This window comes from Citrus sinensis, chromosome 3 (assembly GCF_022201045.2).
Source record: "Citrus sinensis cultivar Valencia sweet orange chromosome 3, DVS_A1.0, whole genome shotgun sequence".
NCBI classification, from domain to species: Eukaryota; Viridiplantae; Streptophyta; class Magnoliopsida; order Sapindales; family Rutaceae; genus Citrus; species Citrus sinensis.
The window spans coordinates 40,615,586-40,638,161 of NC_068558.1; the positions used below are offsets into that span (position 1 = coordinate 40,615,586).

Here is a 22,576-nt window from a genome sequence, read left to right on the forward strand (position 1 = left end):
GCAAGACTCGAACAACGTCATTGCTTGTATGATTCTGTCTTTTGTTCATGTACATAGTTTGCCCTATTTTGTGCGGCCACTGTTTCCAAGAAACAAATATGAAATAACTGCAACAATTTCAAATAAGACAGTCAAAGACGAGTTACCTTGGCTTTAGATTTTTGAACTGGTTCTTGGAAATGTTGTATTGAAGTATTGTTTTGAAAACACTAGCCAAGCAGGTATGTTTTAAGTTTTTCAAATCAAGAACAACTATGTAGATTGCAAAACAAACAGACTCTTTATTTACAGGGAATAGTGTTTTCTGAACATGAAATCTTATGCATCATGGTTACAGGATTTGTTAATCTTTAATAAAGTAAAGAGTATTAAAGTTGCATTTTCTCGCACCCGCTGGCACTATGAATAATAGAAGTAAAGATGTACCAATCTCAGAGTCAGAGATTTGGGTTGTGTAATTGCTGTCCTCCTCTCCACACGTCTCCTGGTCTCAGCATAATTGGCTTAAGCATGGCTGATGCACCTACGCATACATAAGAATACTTGCTATAGAATTCATGACTTGAACCGGGACTGAAAAGGTACAGTTCATCGAATCCGTTTCGTCCTGCTACAACTGAGTTTCTCCTGCCCTGTTAAACAAAATTCAAGACGTACATAACAAAGTGATTTTATGTAATGTTTCAGTTTCTTCGTTTTTCCCCTTCCCCATCCCCATCCCCATCATACAACAAGCCTCCTGAAAAACGCTAGACCCTAGAGGAGCCCTTCATGAGTACATTATTTCGGGTATACAAAAGATGATATTTTACTCTCTCTAATAGTCTCACCGCCCCCGGTCTTACTTTTTAATTTATTTTATTATTTTTTATAATTATCCTCATTAAAAATTAAAAAAATTAATTTTTATTTTATTTTATTCTCTTCTCCCCCTACCCACCTCTCTGTAGCATAACTATCTTCACCCCACCACCTACCTTTATCAACAACAAGTTTATCATTGTCACCATCACCACCAATTTATCTTCTCCAACAACATATGTTGAGTTGAGTTTTGTTAAATTTTATGAACAAATAGTAGATTTTGTTGTTATTGATAATATGGATTATATTATATATTAATTTTATTTCTTACATGAGATTGCATTATGTCATTAATAACAAATAAAATAAGCTTCACCAAACCTCCATATACCACACTGCCCAATTTATTTACATTTTTCAGTTTTTAAGCCAATAAATCTATGAAAATTAAAAGATAAAAAGATTCATAGATTATGTAATTAACTCAACTCATTGAGGACAACATTATCATAATACATACAAAATATTTCATTTTCATGTATGTTAACAGTTTATAAAAATAACTTATATTGATTATAATTTAATAAAAAAGTGTGATGTTTTCAAATTTAAATGGGTAAGTGTTGCAGCCAATTTGAGTCTTGGGTGTAAGCATTGCTTTTAATTTTAAAATGATAAAATCTCCTTTTAATTTTAAAATGTCCCAGTTTAAGAAAGAGGGATTAATTAGATAGTTTACTCGATAACTCCTTTTAATTTTAAAATGATAAAATCTTTTAAGTTAAAAATAAAGAGGTCTAGGATTCGATTCCTTGAGAAAGAGGTTATTAAATGGTCCTGAAATTTATTAAACAATGATGATGATTGATGATGATAATAATAATAGAAATCAGGTATTGTACTCAATTTCTCGCTTTTAATTTTAAAATGATAAAATCTTTCAAGTTGAAAATAAGAAGTATAGAGTCCAATCCAATCAGGCACCTATATGAGTAAAAAAAGATTTGAGTTTTATAGAGGAAATAAGGGCCCTCAAGAAATGGGAACGTACGTGGGAGGGGAGCAGGTAGTTAAGAAACCACAAAGGTAAGATTCCAGTGGGTTGTAGATGGGACTTTGGTCTGATGGATCAATTGAGAGGTACAAGGCGAGGTCGGTTCAACTCAGACTTAAAAGGAGCTATTTACCTGAAACGTTTCGGGGTCTTTTATCGATCGTTCGCTGCCAACCTGGAACACGCTAAACTTTATGGAGATCTTGCAGAGGAACTTTACATGGAGTTGCCACCAGGAGTTGATATGGAGGCAGGAAGTGGACTGGAGCAGCCACCGATAGCTTAGTTTGATAGATTCTCTAGAGCTATTCGACAGCAAGGATACAGACAAGCACTAAAAGACTACACGTTATTTTATATAGTCACAATGATGGTAAGATCATAATTCTCATAATTTACGTTGATGATATAATCTTTGACCATATGGTGGAGATGTAGAGGTTGAAAAGATTTCTTGCAGCGGAGTTTGAAATAAATAAAAGATCTTGGGTCCCTAAGATTCTTTCAAGGGATCAAGGTGACAAGAAACAATGCTGGGATCTCTGTTTATGGAAGAAAATTTATTTTAGACCTTTTGAAAGAACATGGGATGGCGGGTTGTAAGGCTATAGACACACCACTGGGTTCATATTTAAACTGGGATATTTTGAGGGCAGTAAGCAATCCGGTTGAATAAGGGAGATATCAGCAACTAGTTTGCAAACTCATTTATCTTTTCCACACTAAACCTGATATTGTTTTTGCAGTCAGTGTTGTTAGCCAATTCATGCATGCACCATGTGAGGAACATTTAGAAGTTGTTTATCGCATCCTAAGATATTTTAGAGAAACGCCAGGAAAGGTCTGTTCTTCAAGAAGAATAAGGCAAGAAGTGTTGAGGCCTTCGCAGGTGATGGTCGGGCAGGACCAGTTAAGGATAGAAGACCAGCTTAGGCTGTTGCACATTTGCATGGGGAAATTTGGTGACTTGGAGTAGTAAAAAACAATCGGTCATGTATGAAGCAGTGCTGAAGCAGAGTTTAGAGCAGTGGTTGAAGCCTTGACAAGATGTTATTAGAGGAGCTAAAAATTGCGGGTATTCAACCTATGAAGATCTACTGTGACAATAAGGCTGTCATAGATATTTCTCATAATCATGTACATCATGATAGAACAAACCGCATTGAGGTTGACCCACATTTCACCAAGAAGAAAATGGGGATTGAGTAATTTCTATGACCTATATATCTACTTCAGAGCGAGTTGCAGACCGGCTTACTAAAGGATTAGTCAAACTAGTGTTCGAAAAGTTGGTAGACAAGCTGGGGATGTTCAATGTTTTCTGATTAGTATAGTTTGGTTGTTATGTTTTTGAAGTCACTCTTATCTGTTCCTACGTGCTAGAAATCTGTTAGTTTGATAATTGGATTAGAATTTGCTATGTTTATTGTTTCCTGCCTATGCCTTGTTTCACATTTATCTCCTCTTTTTTTTTTAACCTTGCAATAAGTGGAAAATGCAACAATAATATTGGCCTTCATGGATTCATCCACATGCATTCTTAAAATCCTAGATGCATGTATTCTGAATATGCAAGACTTGGATAAAAGTGACATTTTTTTGAGAAAATTACCCGGTCGATGATTGTAAAGTTGGTTGGTGCACTGGTGTAAATCCTGCTCATTTTCTCTTTTAGTTGCTTGTAGCTATCATTCTCTTCACCCTGCATTTCTTCATCACTTTCTGAGAAGCTGCTGTGTGCTGCATCAGCAACTTTCTCATTTCTTGCACCCAAGGCAGACAGAAATCTCATAGGACTCCATATAAAGTTATTTTGCTCCGAATTTTCTGGAGGAATTATAACAAAATTTGACGAAACTGGTGACATGTTGAAAAAATCTGATCCTTCCAATCCGACAGCATAATTTGCTTCTGGCGTGCTTACTGTTAGATGGCTTATAATGGATCCTGCCAGTTGAAGTGATGAAGATCTGAAATTTGAGACCACTAGTTCCGAGCTTACGGAAGCTTCATTAAGAGTGACAATGCATCTTATTTCAACCATGTCCACCGTATCACTGCTAATAAGTTCAACCTGCAGTTTCATCAGTTAAAACACTTATGGAACCTGTAGTTGCAGACCCCAGAACTAACAGAAAATATGTCAATAGTAATAACCGACAGAATCATAGTAAGACCTGAATGAATTCCTGAGGATTTCCACTAATGTCATGTAGTGTCCAATTACATGGAGACCAAACCTCACCATCACTGCCACAGCTGAAGGCTGAGGATAACCCTCCTTGTATAGCAGGAGTGCCATCCTTCCCCTCAGAGACTATTGTGTGCAGCAGCTCAACTGTACCTCCATGCCACATGTGAGCTTTATATGATGTAATCAATCCACTTGGTAGCATCAGAGTTGCCGTGCTTCCATTTTCTAATCCCATCTTGGCAACGCAACTGCCATCAATATCTTCAAATGTGACTCCATGGCCACTGAATTCTTCCTCTAAGTAGTCCACATTGATAGGCTGATATGGGATTGAAGCCACTGATGCCAGTGGGAATACTTTCTTTTTGGCTGTGTCGTACTGAGGAGAACTAAAGGCAAGATTATTAGGTTGATAAGATATTTGAAGTCTACTTGGTCTGGTGGTGAAATTAGGTAAGGAGTTTGGTGAGAAGAGTGAACTGCATGCCATGCTCAGTCTTTCCTCACATTGAAGGGAGATGATGAATCACTTTTCTACCATACAATATTTGGACAGAGAGATAGGGTCCACTTATCCTTGTCTTCTATTGTCTTTGAAAACTTTTGAAGATATTTTAAAGTATCCATCTTATGCCTTTCGGAAATTTGTGAAAACTCCACCTTGTTTTGCTGCGATAATTGAATACCAAATTGTTGGCCAAGAATTAAGCCTTATCTTTTCAGATTGTAGAGAAAGTGAGAAACTCTTGCCCTTTTTGGCATTATTATCATTGTAAATGTGTTAATCTTAACGTATGGATAAAAAATGAAGGAGTCTTGCTACTTTGCGACAAAGTGTGCCTTCTATATTGAATATGGCTCCTTTTCTGTTTAAGCAGCAAGTTGCTGGGCTGGAGAAATGAAAATGGTATTTGGTGACAGCTCCAAATACATTGTTACACCCTTCTTACTAGCATAAGCCATAGAGATCTCCACGTGACATTCAGTATATAATTCAACTTTTTATTACAGTATTGATTTTATCCGAAAGGGAGAAGGAAAAAAAAAAAATTCTCTGAGAAAATTGAGAAGAAAAAAATAGAAATAATTATTGATGTAGCTGAAAATTGTAATTACAGGTTATCGTGTTCAATAACTTGTGCCCCTTTCCACTTTTCACCAGCTTGTACAACCACAGGCACCAGCATTGCCGCAGGACCAGTGCATATAAAATAGTCCTTCCCATACTTTTCTGAGAAGGAACCAGGGCTGCCCAAGTATATGTCTTCAAAACCAATCCGAATTATTCTGAAGAAGAGCTCGCGTCCCTGAACCAAAACAGCAAGAAATAAGGAAACCATAAACGTAAATAACGTAAAGATAGTAACCCGTTTAGTTTGGTATCCAAATAATTAAAAGCACGGCATCGAAGCCTTGGGACCAAACTTACTACAGTGACAAACTTTGAAGCTCTTTGTGTTTGCTAAATTTAGACTAACGCTAGTAAAAGCACTAATTACGGCCTTTTCCATTAGTATCCTAATTATAAAGATCAAAGCAATGAAGAATTGATAAGTTCAAACCATAGTGTTGACTAAATTTACTGAATGTAGAAGCCTACTGATCCGTAACTCGAAATAACAGTAACAGTGTCGATGTTACCTGATCAAGTGTTTCAAATTTTGAAGGTGGGGTGTAATAAAATGCCTTTGATCTTTCTGCTGGAGGAGCAGCATACACCCTACTGAGCTTATCCTTCAATACTGTTATGGGAACATCTTGCACATTCCAAATGCCTTGTTTTTCGTCATTCTTCATTGCTTCGGATGGAGGCAAAAGCTCAAAAGGTGAAGACAAAGGAGGGTGTTTGCAGTAAGAACAGCCCTTAAGTCCTCGGATCCCGGTCCCATTTCGTCTCTTAAACAATAAATGGCTGAGTATGGCACTGGTTAGAGTCACAGCCTTTCGGCCATTGTTCTTCACTATAACTGCTGTTGCCATGCTCAATGGATACAGTGACACAACATAAGTTATGTCAAGAGCTCCACTGGTGCAGCTCAATTCAACCTGCATCAAAAAAAAAAAAAATTATCGGTACAAGTTTTACCATGTTATAAACTATTCCTTTTTTTGCTTCATCCCATTCATGTTATGACATTTAACAATCCTACTATTATTAAAACCAACAGCAAATATACCAATAATTGATCCTTGAACTTATCCATACCATGCAGAATTCAATGTTAAAGTTCAGAAGACTAATATTGTCTCCGAATTTTACGCATCTTTTCTTGCCAAATGATAGTAAGACCTGAACTAGTTTCAAGAAAAAATTCTGACAGATACCTGAAGTGCATCAATAGTATCAGAATCAACATCCTTGACAGTCCATTGAGAGGAAGAGATAAGAGACCCTTTAGAGCCAGCTTCAGAAGCATCATTGATGGCTAAACCAATCCCACCTCTGGCCTTAGCACCAGAGTCTGCTCCTCCAACTGTGTAAAGAACTTCCTCAAAGCCATCATCTTTCCACTCAACTTTTGGCTTATACGAAGTGACATGAGCGTCAGGAATACTCAGCCTTACAGAGCTCCCATTTCTGACTGTCAACACCACAATTGGAATGTTGTTGGACTCCGAGAACTTGATGCCTTTTCTTCCGAACTTTTCATCAAGATTCTCTGGAATGACAACTGTTGTTGCAGCAGAAGCCGAGGAAGCCTTGATTATGTTTGGCTTGGGAAGAGAGAAAGAAAAAAGAGAAGCCATTGATGGGTTGAAGAAAACTTTAACAGCTTCCACACAGATAGTCATCGGTAAGCTCATCCTTGGTTTCACCATCAGCTTTTGTTTGCATGTGTAATTTGGCTTCATACTACCACTTTTTTCTTTTTTTCTTTTTTTTTCTGTAAAAAGTTTACTCATCAATTACCACCACTTTCACGTCTCTCTCAATAAGGCAATTTTTCAACCGGCTAAGTAAACAAATCAGTAATGAGAAAATTTGAGGCAATGCGTCACCCATGTAACAATCCGATTAAGCTATACCCATCTATGGAACATCATGAATATTAATATTACAAATAATATATATATATATATATATATATATATATATATATATATATATATATATATATATATATATATATATATATACATACATACATACATACATACATACATACATACATACATACATACATACATACGTACGTACATATATACATACATACATCCTAGGACTAAATTGTTATATTAAACTGATTCTAGTTTCTTCGCAGTAGTAATGCAACCTCACTCTTGACGCAGTAGACACCGGAATATTCATTTAAATATGAAGTATAAAGCAAAAATGACTAAAATTAAAAAAAATCATTGAGATTAATGCAGAAAGTAGCTGAAGCCTGAAAGGAGAGCATCGCGATATTCTCCGTTCAAAACTAAATTGACACAAGAAATCACAGATCACGGCCCAACTTCAACAACAATCTTCACACAGAAAATGTGGCATATACAGGCATTGTTAGCATTTCTTCAGCTGTGAACAAAACTTTTCTGGCCAAAATTTTGGCAATTAAGAAAGAACTAAAGCTCCCGAATCAAGTTCGAGGAACCTGCCCAAAGGGATTACACAAGGTACAGAAATAATCAATTGCTATCAGTAGTACTAGTCCTCATCCATCCCCCCTCCAGGCTGCTGATCTCTCCTTGGACCACCTGCTGGTTTTGCCATTATAATCTGCAATAGAAAATAATGATACACATTCAGCCTGATTAAGTTAATGAAAAGTGTGAAGCAGATTCAATACAGATTTACATTGATGTTTATAATTCATTGAAGTCATTAATACTGTGATTTCGCATGCAGAGAGGTGTGTGTCTGAAGTCCAAACACCGATGCAGCATGAAGTACAGAAGCTCATGAATTCAGGCAAATTAACTAACAAAAACTTCCAGTCCTAATAATCACAACAGGTTTGTCCACATGATAAGACAATTAGGGGAAACCAATGAGGGGCACCAACATTCATTTAGTTGTTCTTAATGAAACATTCATTAGTCCTTTCAGTCTTCATCTGTTACATCACAAATTTCTCAATCCCTCTATCAACTACTTTGGTTAAATGAAGACATGCCTCAAGTTGAGATGCTATGGCAACTTGAAGTTTAGTAACTACCCTTTGAGCTATTGGTCCTCTAAAACTGTCAACGACCAGCCCCATTTATTATACAAGTTTCACTTCAGCAACATTTTAAAAAGCATGTTGTTAATAAGAATTTTATCACAACATTCTCTTATTTGTTGTCATTTGACTGTAAAATACTTTGCCACAACTTATAAATGCATGTTGTTGATTATATTTGTAACCTTTGTTATGTCTACAGAAATAACAAAGCAACTAAATTTAAATAATAATTGATTTTACCAAACCAGGTCATTTATTTATTTTTATATAAATTTTAAATAATTATTTTTTATCAATCAAAAATAATTTTGGGACTAAATATTATACAAGAGAAAGTGTAACTAAAAGTACTTTAACATGCTGTCTGCTAAAATAGTCAGTTTACGACTAAAGATTGAGCATAACCACTTATATGAGAAAGAACAATTTAAGCAACGGGTAAACAAGCAATCTCGATTAATGATCAAATCTTTTAGTACCTGGTCTACCCTTAACACAGTGCAGGCAGCATCTGCAGCATATTTGAGAGCAAAGAACCTGTGAAACAATCAAAGAAAACAATTACAACCATTTCATCTATAATGAGAACAATGTTTGGTAGGCATATAAAATACTGACCATCAAACTAACCCTGAACCTTCAGAATTTTAACCCACTTAAATGTTAACCATAACAGAGGATAATGAAGTGAAAAGATCATAATCGGAGGGCAGGGGAGTGGGGGAAGTTCTCAATCCAAAAAGGTGGGACAAGACATCACTGAATTTACAAATTATAATCACAAATCATGGAAACACACACAATCTGGTGCCGACTGCAGACAGCTTCCTCTCAATTTTTCCTTCTATCTACTTTCAAAATAGTAGTTGCTACCAATTTTTCCTTCTCTCTACCTTCAACTTGTAGCTGCTAGCCATGAAAGAACCTACCTACATTAACTTATCCCCTCCAACCACAGTTTCCACCAAAAGCAGACTCAAATTAAGCTAGTATAGATGCATAGCAAAACACTTGCATGTACACACATACAAACACACAAGATACACACCAAATGTGATGCAAAAAGAAGAATCAGCAAACCTGATAACTCAGGATTCCATTCAACCCTTTTTCCCCTTGGGATTCAACATATCCCATTTTAAGTACTTTCTTAATAAGAATATCCCATTTCAAGTGTCATGAAAGAAGCATCTCTAGAACATAATACAATAGGCATCACAGATGAGAGAAAGAGCAATAAAAGTTGCACTGCACCACAAGAAGAACCAGAAGACAGAAAAGGCAGCTTACTTGGTGACATAGAGATCCCAGACATTCATGGTTGAAATATCTGCGCAAACACCATTCTCCAAGTCAATGCCCACTTTGGTTTTGCCAGACGCATGTTCAGCATATAGAGAAGATATTATCTCCATTGCATTCAGCCCAGCATTTTCAGCAAGAGTCTTAGGTACCATCTCAAAACTTTCAGCAAATTTAGCAATTGCATACTGATCCAATCTGCACAGCCATTTAAAATTAAATATCAATAAATTCTCAAAGTTCATATCAATTCAAACAAAACAAAATGGATCACAACAATATGTGAACAGTGAACCAGCCTATGGGCTTAGGCCGGGGATGTATGATGTGCCAGATCCCACTGAAATTCAGCTAATACAACCCTTTTTTAATTAATAGTTGACGAAGAAAATTTATATTTTTAATACCAAAGAAAAGCAAATAGTACATAAGCCACAAATATTTTTAATACCAAAGAAAAGCAAATAGAACTGATTAGATGAAATATTCAAATTAGGCAGTATAAGCTACAGCCAAATAAACTTGTGTTTCATAGAATCTGCACCCATACGATTTTGTGTCCAACATAGGATATTCTATGAAACAACAAGACTTATCATGATTCAACCCAACAGACTAACAATTTTATGAACCCAAAGTCTCAGGAAACTACTGTATGCAGCTTGCAGTAAGAATTAAAATTTCTAAGTCAAGCACAAACATTCCAGACTAGCATCATCTACCTCATCATTGACATCCAACATTTTTGGAAACACCCCCCAACCTCCCCCAAAAAAAAAAGAAAAGGACAAACATGTCAGAACATCTGGGGGTTTAATAGATTCAAAATCTTTTATTTATTTCGTATGAAGAATTAAGATTCAAAACCCATAAACTTCACATAGATTAAGAGTCAATGCCCATAAGCTTCACTCCACGAGTACTCATTGACATACAATGACGTACATGAGGAATGGGTAGAGAGGGAGACATGTCTTTCTCTTTGCTATTGCATTCTTTTACATTCAATTGAATAGAAATGAAGAGTTCATTGATGGCCATCGTTCTTTTCTCCCACAAATGGTAAAGCTTCAACCAAATCTAATTATGTATACTACTAAAATTAACAAAAATAAAAAAAATAAACTACCCCGTTTCTTTGAAAGAGAATTCCTTCAATCTTCTAGCCAACTCGATTTCCGTAGCTGCAGCTCCAGGTACAATGCGACTGTCCCTGCACATTGCCTGACAGAAAACACTAAACGCTGACGTCATCGTTCTCAACTTCAATTCCAGATGAACAATTCAACGAACACTACAAAAACATCAGAATGGTAGGAAAAAAAGGTCAAGCAATCTACAAAACCCACCTTATATGTATTTACTCCATCATCAACAGCTCTTTCAAGGTCATCCAATATACTATCAGTACTTCCTCGCAAAACCACAGTGGAAACAGAGTTTCCTCCTCCTTCATTTCTTACAATAGTTACCTACATAACACAATCATTCATAAAAAAGCTAGGCCAACATAATCAAAATTAATAGATACAACGGAAATAGATCAAACTATGACTAAATTGAGCTCTTTGAAACATACCCTAGCTCCACCAATTTCTTCAACTGAAACAGAATCAACATATCCCAAATCATCTGGGTTTGGTTGACAAAGCTTCAACTGTTGGAGGAAAAACAAAAAAGTTAGGGAACAATCAAAATGGTTTTATCGCACAATCAAGAGGGACTGTGAATTATGCTTACCATAGCAACAGCACCTGTTGTACGACAAAATCGTCGCAATTCAAACTTTGAGCTGATTTTCAAAACCATGAGCCTTCAATCGAGAACATGAAAATAAGAATGGAGACACTTAAGGAGGCTCCAGAATAAAATCGAAAAAGCGACTGAAAAGTTGCATTATGTAATAAAAATAAATAGACAAATAGATAGTATTATGGAGCAACTTTGTGCAATGAAGACCAAATTAAACTCTTATGCACAGATGAAGACAAATAAGGGCAAAAATGGAAACTTCAAATACTTGTAACGTTCACAGAAATGTAATGCCATTTCTCCAACTGCTGCTCCACTAACAATTACTTCGGCACCCGATTCTGCAACAGCTTTGATGAGTCCTTCAACTTTAGCTTCTTCAGTTTTAGCATAATTCTCAAGCTAAAAACAGCACCAAGAGAAACAGTTTAGCATTATAGCATGAAATGGAGCTTTACAAATAATTTCTAAAACCAGGAAAGCAACTGTAGTTCCAAGTGAATATAGACAATTACTACCGAAATTATTGTGCTACATAAAAACAATCATATAAGCACATGATACTACAAATTTGAAGGTGAAAAATGAGAAAATATAGCTTATTCCCAGTGAATATCTCATGTAACCGTTATAAAAAATAAAAAATGTCAATTTGCAATAAATTTATGTTTATTACTTATATACAGAACTGTTTAGAGTGTATCATAAGAAAAGAACTAGTTCATGTAATAGTGCCCATCAACAGTAACACATAAATTAATGGCTTTCACCAAGTAAATAAAGAAAAGACAGCCTGAAATGAGATAAACATACATACATACATATGTCCCACAATGTCATAAAGGAAAGAATCGAAAAGCATCGAAAATAGATGTTTCTCTATATTTACCTGCTCAGCATTGTGAATAAGAACAGTTCCTTTAGTTTCAGTCGCAGAGGTATCAACACCACCAGCAAACACCGCAACCTGAAAAAGTTCCAAACTCAAACAAACAAAACCACGATGAAAATGAATTCCACTTTACACCTACACTCTTAACTAACAAGCGAATAAAGTACAAGAATAACCAGAAATTAACAGAACTTGAAAAGAAACACACACACACACACCCCAAAAAAAAAAAAAAACAGCTGAAGCACATTGATATAATGAAATGAAATCAACACGGGATCACTTTATATATGATCTTCCAGAAATATATTAACTTCTCCCAAAATTTCAAATTCCTTCTTCAGAACTATAAAATAATTTCATTATAAATCTATTAATGATGATGGCTCCTTTACGTCAGATTGCTTCCCACTACAACTATTTCTAATATCTCTTGCTATTATCCTGCAACAAAAATCTCTAGTATGTATCACTACTATCCTGTAATATCTCAATTGACCTACCCTTTACATCCGATGACTTCCCACTACAACTATATCTAATATCTCTTGCTATTATCCTGCAACAAAAAGCTCTAGTATGTATCACTACTATCCTGTAATATCTCAACTGACCTACCCTTGACCTTATCTTCTGGTAATATCATTGAACACCTTAGTTAAAAGACAAAAATCCTTGAGATAATATTTACATCATGAGCTGAAAACACTGACATAATTATAGCTGTAACTCCACTCATCAAGTCACATCTGCTAAATAGGTGTTTTTGGTTGGGGGGGTGGGGGAGGATGGGAATAAAAAAACTATTCTGACAATGGCCTCAGCTCCCTGAGATGTACACCTTAAATGAAAACAAAAGCCAAAGAATGATTACTCACCAGACTACCAAACTCAAGCCCTATCACGTAACAAAAGGATGACAGCATGCACCAACTTTAATAGACAGTGAGAGGGAGAAAGAAATATAAAAAGCAACCGCAGAGATTCATTAGGATACTTAAATCAAACAGAAGAGAGAAAAGGAGAAGAAAATAAGGACTAATGACCTTTGCCTTCTCCATGTTCTTGATACTTCCAACAGCATCACTCTTCAAAACCATACCACGAACAATTGTAGAATTGTGCAAACCTCCTCCCAGAAGTTTTGCAACACGAACATTGTCAACGTTAAAGTTGGCTGGGTTCTTGGGGCAAACTTGGATGCATGCCTGTAGTGCAACTAAAATAATAAGTACAACTTTCACACAAGAAAAGAGAAAGAGCTAACTATCCAATAAACAACAAGGTACACTCAAATAATTACATCAGCAATAAGCGGACACAAAATCTCCTCTTGGCCAAATTGCTTGCTAGCAACAGCAGCCTTCATTCGATAAATAACTTCCTCCGTATTTCTAACATCCATATTTTCAGAACCTTCCTCCACCAGTTCTTCTAAGACTTCAATGGTCTGCAATTATTTCAAAAAAATAAATCAGAAACTGCATTGGTAAGTTATTCCGCCTAAGAAATGGTATTCCGAGTGAGGCAAGGCACTCGAAAACCTTATTGATCGCCTTAGTGTATCCACTGATGATCTCACTAGGGTGTAGGCCCATCCTTATAAGCTCCTCTGCACCCTGTAGAATTTCCCCAGCAAACGAGATTGTCAAATTGGCCCCATCACCAATTTCTTCCTGTTGAGCCTTTCCGGCTAAGACCAAAAGCTTGGCAGCAGGATGCTGAACCTCAAGTTCATTGACAATAGTCGCAGCATCATTTGTGACAAAAAGTTTGTCTAAATGATTGATAACCATCTTATTCATACCTGAGGATAAAATACATAAGAAATTAATCTACATAAACTTTATCTAATGTTTTTATAACTCCAAAGAGCATTGAATGTAGGTCTATCCATAATATACAAGTTAGTATGATTTTCAGCAATTGAAACCTAATAACAATAAAAGATAGGGCAAATGACTCCTCCAAAATATTACTCCCATTCATACATCATTCATATCCAATTCATCGCCTGGAGATCTCTGAGTTTTCCCAACAAGTTCAAAACAATCAGAACCGCAATTCATTTCCTTAATCCTTCCTCGACCACCGCCCCTTCTTTCCCCTCTCCAAAAAAATATATACATATTACCACCCCAATATCAGCACAAATGAACATTTGTCATGAAATTCATTAGATATTTTTTATCTTCAGATAATATATAAACATATTTTGCAACTACTTATTTTGATGCAACAGCAGTGATGAGTCGTTTTCGTTATAATGTGATCATTTTGTGAATATATATGACACCATTTCTGGCTTATTACAGGTTTTATGCCAATCATAAAACAGATCCCTCTGATACGCTTTCCAAAGTAGCAACAAATCAACACTATCACCGAAATCTAGTCACACAAAAGCCAAAAATGACCCACTGGTCCACATTCATCAGCACGGTAAAGTAAGCAAAAAAAGTTCAAACCTTTACAAAAACTAGAAGTTAAAAACACAAACACAAAAACACCTAGTTCAAAAAACAGCAAAAGGAAAAGAATGAAGTGATCCGGAAGTAGTAGTACCATTGGGTCCAAGAGAAGTGCGAGTGATAGTAGAAAGCTGTTTGCAAGCATCGATGTTTTTTAGCACAGCTTCGTCGAGACCTGACATATGCTTGTGCCCTTCTTTGAGCATTGCCTGTATCCCATACGGTTGCATTGAAAATCCCATTTTTTTTTCTCTTCGTCACTTGATTTTTTCTTTTTTCTTTTTTCTTTTCAAAGGTTTTGATTCAGAGAGATGAGAAATAAGCCCTAAATCCCCAGAAGCTATATCGGGTTTTTTCTTTGAGTGAGAGAGTGTGCGCTTTGTTTTGTTTATTTGAACTTCTGAAAAAGAGTGCCCTAGAACTTTTCAGTGTAAAGGGGGAGGGGGGGAAGCTCGAAACCCGACCCGCATACTTTGGACTGGACCGGAACTCCAAATTAGAAGAGAGGCCCAAAACCAGGACCCAACAATGATAATAATTAATTTTGGGAGATTATTATCCAAATTCCAAACATCTAAGTTTTGACAAAAGTTCCGGTTATTTCCACGAATGTCAAAAGCTATCTCTAATTCCCTATTACGATCAAGCAGTTTTTTCTCGGTTGATACCCGAGTTCGAATCCTTCTAACCCCAATAAAAAAAAACAATCCTTCTAACCAATCACGCGTCTTAAATCATCAATAACTTGTCGTTGATAATTACACTTGCCACCTTTAGATATGATATTATTTATCAAAAAAAGTTATACAATTTTCAAATTATTTAATGGAGTACAAATAAAACTTTTTTCTTAAATGAAAAATTATCATCCGAATATCTACTTCAACTTTGAGACTATTAATAAAAAAAAAGAATGGATTATAAAACTTTTTTCTTAAATAAAAAATTATCATCCAAATATCTGCTTCAACTTAATGATTTTTTTTTTATACCCCAATATGAAAATTTTCTTCGACTGTAATATAATACTTGTAAAATGAAAAATAGATCAACTCTCAATGCACTATATTTTGGAATAAACTTTTGAAGGATTTTGGTCAGAAGGAGAAGAACCTTAGATTGATGCATTTATGTAGTGTCCTGGAGCGGGAGCGAGTAGTTTGGATTTCTCTCCCTTCAATGTTTATTTACTAATTTCAAGGAAGGAGTAGGAATCTCACTCTGTAGGGTTTACTTTTTTTTGGAGTGGAGAGTGAAATTCTCACTCTTATGGGGGGAGGTGGGAGTGAGAATCCACTCCCTCTCTTTCTTTTTTACACTTATATTTAATAAAATAAATATAATATTATTATATTTATTAAAAATAATAATTTACATTAATTATAAGTTAAAATTACTTAAAAACAATATTATTATACTCATTGAGAATTAATAATATTATTATATACTATTTTTATTTGAAAATATAATAATATTATATTTATTTAATATTAGTAATTAATAATAATCAATAGTTTATTCTAAGAAAATATTAATTTTGTATTATATTATTAATAATAATGGTTCATTTGTGTTGCTCTTAATAATAACTTTTTATTTACATAATTAAAATTAAAATTAATAAAATTTTGTTATTTACATAATTAAGAATATTATTAATTATTATTAATTTATAAACATAATAAAATAAATATTTTATTTTTAAATATATATTTTTATTAATTTTGTATAAATTACAATTCTTTAAATAAGATAAAACTGTAATTTAAAATTATTTACTCCCAATTCAATACTATGTAAACACATAAATTGAATTATAATTTCAATTCCATACTCTCGTTCCAATGTAAGTAAACAACTCACTCTCACTCCCACTCTATACTCTCAATCTCGTGATTTACATTCCAATCCAAAATGTAAACGCTACTTTAGAAGATACTTGTAAAAATATGACGTTTTTAGTATACGATTTCGGTAGGCAATAAACAGTTATATAAGTTAACAGAACAATAACAATTAGATACAAAAATATCACACGACCCATGTAATTTTTTATTCTATTTTCATCCACTAATATTATTGTGTCGCAATAGTTTGTACAAAGTGTATACAAAACTCAAAATACTCATTAACATAAAACAGCTCCCGCCATTTATTAGCATGGTACAGGGAAGGACCATGGACTGAGGTATTTAGAAGATAGTTGTTATATGCTCGGGCGTGCAGCATGCTTGTGTTTTAGAAGAAGCTAAACAAGAATGCTTATTCCAGAAAATGTGCATCATTTTTCAAGTAAATATGATTGCATAATTACTAGTTAGCGCAAACACAAGAATTAAAAGGACTGCATCCTAACTTTATTTGAAAATATGATGGTAAATTGCGCATTTTACTGAAGAGGATTAAAGAACCCAACAAGCAAACAATGAAAATGGAGAATATGATGTATCCATCCTTAGCTGATATGGAAAAGAGCAGTACAGTGTCTTGCAAAAATACAAGAGAGAACAATGAAAATGGGTTAATGGGAGGACAAAGAGGAAGCAAAGAAACGTGTTTTCCATCAAAACTAAGAATCAAAATAGAAGCAACTAAACGGGTATTGGAACAGAAGACATTTCAAGTAATCTTTTAGGTTTCGAGCAGTGATCCTGTCTCGCAAACAACTACGTATAAGAAAGCTGAGACGGCTCCCGTCCCCTACACACCTTATGGAATAGCTAAACTTGTAAGATGAAACCTAATGTCATCAAACTAACCAACTTCAATTCTATTCTAAATCAAAGAAAGAGGGGAAATAAAAAATAGAAGACAACAGAACACAAAAAATTAGCATGCGCTTGCAACCCCATTAGAAGTACCCTTCTTCCCAGACGATACAGCTGATTTGGCACCTTTTACAGCATCTTCTACTGTTGCAGCTGATCCATTCTCCTCCAACTTCTTCACATCTCCAATTGTCTCAGTCAGTGCTAGTTCCTTTACCAAAGTTTCTTCTTGCGATTTTTGCACTCTATCTTTTGCTAAAGCCACGTCTTTGTCTTTATCATCAATTATAACGTCACTAGGCTTCCCATCCGATACCTGTTTAGGAAGATTGAAGTTTCAGGGAGATGAGGAAACATAAAAGAAAAATATACCCCTTCAGGCTCGAATAGCATATAAAAAGCACTAGAGGTAGAATCTATAAAAAAATTAGAAATAAAACGCAACTCAAGTCTTCCATAAAGAAAGGTCAGGAAAAACACAAAGGGACATTATACCAAACAAATTTGGATCTAAATAGTAGAAAGGGGCACGTCTTGCCTGTCTCTGTAACTGGTGTTGCTTCGCCTTCTTTTGCTGCATTATCCTCTCACGAGCCTCATAAAACCCAAAATCATCTAGGATGCATCTCTTGCTTGAATGACTCTTAAAAATTTTTAGAATCTGAATGCCTATCTCAAAATTAACCTACAATGACCTAAAAACATTTATGCTTCTGGGTAACAAAACAAAGAAGCAACAGAATGAAAATCAAAGACAAAAACAAAAATGCACAAACCTCCTGGGTATCCCTACTATTAGTGACGGGCTTGTTTTCATTGTTTTCAAGTGTTATATGCCTCAATGAACTATTTGGTACATCCTTAATAATATGCCACTTTAAAGGAAAGCAGCCAACCCACTTGTCCTGTTGCCAGTATTCCACAGTTTTGTCAAAGTCAACAGGGCCAACCATCTCTGCTACACCAACAAATTGCCCACTGGCATTGACCTGAAATAGAATGGGTAAAGCACAATTTAGAAGAACATCATAATTTGCACAATAGCTAACTGATCATAGCAGAGGAGTCCAAAGTAATTGTACTCACAGAAAATAACAGAAATACAGGACAGTCGCTGGACTTCTCCTTGGCTTCACGATATGCAGCATCAAGCTTCTTATTGCCATTAGGCGTGCTGGTCCACATATTATATTTAACACTTTTATGAACATCATCCTCACTGTAGGATTTTATGATGAAAAACTTTGCATCTGAGTAACTCTCGGGAAAATCTTCGCCGCCGTACTTCTCCTTATCTGGAATAAGAGGTAGATTATCCTCAGGAGTGCTCTCACTAGATTTAAGGTTCTGTCCTTTAGCTGCTACAGTGACAGGATCAAACCCCTCTTGGTTTTTGAAACCCTTGGCCCTTGGTCCTTTATTCAGCTCATTCAAGCCATCCACATTTTCCTTGCCAGAGCCAGAAGCACCATAGCCACGACCCCTGGGTTTGTACTTACTATCAACAGGATACCATCCACGCCCACTTATCCAGGAATCATAACCAAATGATCCATAGCCAGGACCAGCTCGAAATGTGTTTCCATAGTGGCCATACATTGGGTTGTTTGCATACATCTGACTCATATAACCAAAAGCGTCGCTTGTGGGTCTTGTGTGGTGAAAATTCTGCACAAATTGTCAAACTTGGAGATCAATAAATTTATCTCAAAAAGTTCACTGGATTAGGATACATTTATATTATTTGGAGAAAAAAAAACAAAAGAAAAGAAAACAGCTTTAGTTGATTTCCACCACATATCAGAAACAAACAGTCCCAACGTACCGCAAGATGGGGACGATGATTCTGATTCCTCCCAGATGGAAAATTATTGGAATGCGATATCGGTGAAGTATATCCTGCATTTACATTATGTTTGGACTGCCCACCACCAAATATTGAGGTATCTAACCAAGTAATTGGTGAATGAATACCATCAAAACTATATCCAGGATCTTGATAACTAGGAGAAGGAACCACTGTTGACAAGCCTCCTCTTCCATGAGAACTGTTTGGGTCTAAATATGGGTACTGATAATTTGGTCTTTGCAGCTTCGACCTACCATTTCCACTCACACCAGGACCATTAGCCATGGGGTTGTCTTTATTTGATTCAACAGACAAAGACACTTTGTCTGCTATGACAGAAGTTGAACCCCCACCTTGAGGAGCACTGCCTTGGTCAAGCTGGTAATAAGGACTTGGATAATGGTATTGTTGTAGCCCTTGCAGTTGAACATCACCAGTAGAAGGATATATTCCATATGGTGTATAACCATAGTTTTGGGAGTACATGACAGATCCATTATCACCAAGGCCCTATCAGTAAAGAAGAAAGCATCAACTCAGCAAGAAATATAACAGAAAATATTTATCCAGAAAAATTCCAAACTGCAGACCTAGCTAGAATGGAAAACTAATGACCCAGTATAAGAACTAAATTCTTGTTAAATTAAGTGGTCAAAGCTCCACTGAAAATTATTGATGAGTCAGAAAGCAACCACTTGGAAGACTCAATTGTAACTGACTGTTGAACAAAGACAATGCACAAAGCTTTTCAAAAATTTACAGATCCTCACTCAGTTAAAAAGCTTCAACAACTGTTTCTGCTGACAAATAACAACTACAACAATCTTTTACTGTAAAAAGGACATCAAAATGGAAAATGATAGATTGATAGGGTTGGGGCGAGAAAACTGAGTCATTCTAATTTCTTCTTCAAGCTAAGTAGCATAATCATAAACATATAGGAGTAAAAAGGTAGACTCATAAGCCAACTGAAGCTTGGCAGGAATTACATCTCCAGAAAAGCCATTCCACTGATTACCTACGCACCATAACCTCAGGAAGGGTGAGTACTACAACAGAATGATACTTCCCCTGTTAAACCCATAAAACTGAATGCTGTGATGCAGTGTGAACAATTTCTCTCTTCAAATCTAGAAAGCTTATGCCTATATATAAACCATATAATAAAGATATCCTCACTGCCCACCTCATTGATTGTATGAACTTCACAGAAACAAGCAAGGACAACAGCTTACATTTGAGTTTACCTATAAGTTGTTTTCATCTTTTTTTTTTCTTTTCTTTTTTTTGGGATAAGAAACTACAGTTCACCCATAAGGGTTTGTAGACCAACAGATGGCTTGATTACACTACCAGCCAAGTCATTCGCATTAATAGGTCAATGCTTTAATTGCAAAAGCTACAACAACAAATTAAGCAAATAAATTGCTCAACCATTCTAGTTTAACACATCTACTGTTCAAACAATAATGTAATCATGTAAGAATCAAAGAATACCTTGTTTGCATACTCATGACCTGCAACTGCATTGGTCTCAGAATCCAATGACAAATTCTGCAGTATATCAGCAGCTTCTGTGACAATAAGAGTGAAGGAAAACAAGTACAACAACCATGATTTAATAATTAACTACGGGACTTTCATATTTATAAAAGGGTAAACTAGAATCTACGCTATCCAGACAAAACACTAAATATACAAGAAAACATCTCATAACATAATCCCAATAAGAATTATAAAACAATAATTTCTTGTTTCATCCACATATCAACAGCATCAGAAAGAAGCAAATTACATAACAATGATTTGACTTTCATGATTGTTTGTTTTCTATTTGCGTGGGATTTCAATAACTTAATGGAGGCACTTAGGTTTCTTTCTTCCCTTCCACCATCATATAATCCAAAGAAAAGCCTATGCTAATTTTGAGAAATATAGAAATCCTAGTCTCAAAAAAATTTATCCGCCAATATCTTCTTTTCTCCATTTCTCTTACTTTCCGTTCTTTCCCCAAAACATGTAGACTCAAAGAAAAATAATACCTAAATGTAAATAACTGAGCATCTCATGACCAAATATACAATGTCTTCACAAGCAAAAAGAAATCCTCTGATCTAGGCACCAAAAATTAAAAAACCCCATTAAGAAGAAGTGACTGTATTCAAACATATCATATAGAATGAACACAAAAATCAAGTCTTTTACCTAAGCAAAAATCCACACATGTGAACTCACCCAGCACAAAGATTACAATCAACAAAACATATCCATCCACTAATCGCATAAAATAACAAACAGATACTCCAAAACATGTGTGTATACAGAAACCCTACCAAAGCCCAGATACATGAGTTCATCCAAAACACAAACCAGTATCCAGGAACCAATAATCAAAACTCAACAACCAAGATAACACACGGACACTCGAGATAAGTCTATATACATAAACCCTACCAACACCCCATAATCTAACCCATTCAATACATAATTTACAGACCAAGAAAAAAATTTCATCCACTTGAGACGCAAAATAACGAAAAGATATTTCCAAGAAGTCATCTTTACACATGAATCCCAAAACCCCAAATAAGGGGAAAAAAAAACCCACTCACCATAGAATTTACTATTCAAGAAACATTATTTAAACGTTGAATACAGAATCAAATACACGTACTTCAAAGGAAAAAAAGAAAAAAGAAAAAAAACTTATTTTTACACATAAACAAAGGAAAGCCCACATAAAAGAGCTCATTCAATATAGAATTTAAGACTCAGAAACCAATATTCAATCATTAAACAACTGAAAAGACAACAAAAGAAGCTAAAAAAACTAGTATGACTACGCATGTATGTGCAAAGTGAGTACATATTTACAAAAAACAAAGAAGTTCCCAGATGAGGAAACCGAGAAAGGATACGATCAGAGGAAGAAGCAACGGTAGCCATGATGAAATTTACGGTGTCGATGAAGAGAGAGAAAGTGAGGTCTTGATGAAGAGAGAGAGAAACCCTAGAAAGAGAAGATTTTTGTGTGTATAGGAAAGAAGAGGTGCTTGGAGAAGAGGTAGCCGCCAAAACCCAATTCTTGGGGTTTAAGAGACAGCCAATTTATTTTTATTTATTTATATGCAATAAAAACTAAATTAATTCGATGTACTTTTCTTAGGTTGTTTCATTTGAGTGAAAATGGTGATTCAAGTAGCTCCACGGGGCTCCATAAATATAAAGATCTTTTTATTTTTCTTTTCTTCTTCCATTTTGTATTTTTCTTTTATTTTTCTGTGATTTTTTTTTCTTTGGCATTCGATTTTAGTCAATTTT

At 35.3% G+C, this 22,576-nt stretch overlaps 4 protein-coding genes across 4 annotated transcripts; all 4 read right to left on the minus strand.

Moving 5' to 3' along the window:
• Positions 1-257: 257 nt before the first annotated feature.
• Positions 258-4,604, minus strand: LOC102617687 (protein NDH-DEPENDENT CYCLIC ELECTRON FLOW 5). Its single transcript, XM_006479036.4, has 3 exons — positions 4,036-4,604; positions 3,471-3,932; positions 258-632 (listed from the first exon to the last, which is right to left on the minus strand). The coding sequence occupies exons 1-3, from the start codon at positions 4,540-4,542 to the stop codon at positions 438-440; spliced, it is 1,164 nt and encodes a 387-aa protein (XP_006479099.2). The 5' UTR covers positions 4,543-4,604; the 3' UTR covers positions 258-437.
• A 511-nt stretch (positions 4,605-5,115) lies between these two features.
• LOC102617967 (photosynthetic NDH subunit of subcomplex B 2, chloroplastic) lies at positions 5,116-6,894 on the minus strand. The gene is made up of 3 exons (XM_006479037.4): positions 6,378-6,894; positions 5,694-6,098; positions 5,116-5,359 (listed from the first exon to the last, which is right to left on the minus strand). Exons 1-3 carry the CDS (start codon positions 6,870-6,872, stop codon positions 5,165-5,167), a joined length of 1,095 nt encoding a protein of 364 aa, XP_006479100.2. The 5' UTR covers positions 6,873-6,894; the 3' UTR covers positions 5,116-5,164.
• A 497-nt stretch (positions 6,895-7,391) lies between these two features.
• Positions 7,392-15,042, minus strand: LOC102618246 (T-complex protein 1 subunit theta). Its single transcript, XM_006479038.4, has 13 exons — positions 14,733-15,042; positions 13,712-13,974; positions 13,471-13,617; positions 13,214-13,375; positions 12,165-12,242; positions 11,544-11,677; positions 11,264-11,336; positions 11,103-11,180; positions 10,873-10,995; positions 10,653-10,747; positions 9,512-9,721; positions 8,701-8,758; positions 7,392-7,773 (listed from the first exon to the last, which is right to left on the minus strand). The coding sequence occupies exons 1-13, from the start codon at positions 14,878-14,880 to the stop codon at positions 7,702-7,704; spliced, it is 1,641 nt and encodes a 546-aa protein (XP_006479101.2). The 5' UTR covers positions 14,881-15,042; the 3' UTR covers positions 7,392-7,701.
• A 2,138-nt stretch (positions 15,043-17,180) lies between these two features.
• On the minus strand, positions 17,181-22,400 carry LOC102618530 (YTH domain-containing protein ECT1). The gene is made up of 7 exons (XM_006479039.4): positions 22,174-22,400; positions 20,753-20,829; positions 19,232-19,765; positions 18,493-19,074; positions 18,183-18,395; positions 17,945-18,091; positions 17,181-17,722 (listed from the first exon to the last, which is right to left on the minus strand). The coding sequence occupies exons 1-7, from the start codon at positions 22,199-22,201 to the stop codon at positions 17,468-17,470; spliced, it is 1,836 nt and encodes a 611-aa protein (XP_006479102.2). The 5' UTR covers positions 22,202-22,400; the 3' UTR covers positions 17,181-17,467.
• Positions 22,401-22,576: the final 176 nt, after the last annotated feature.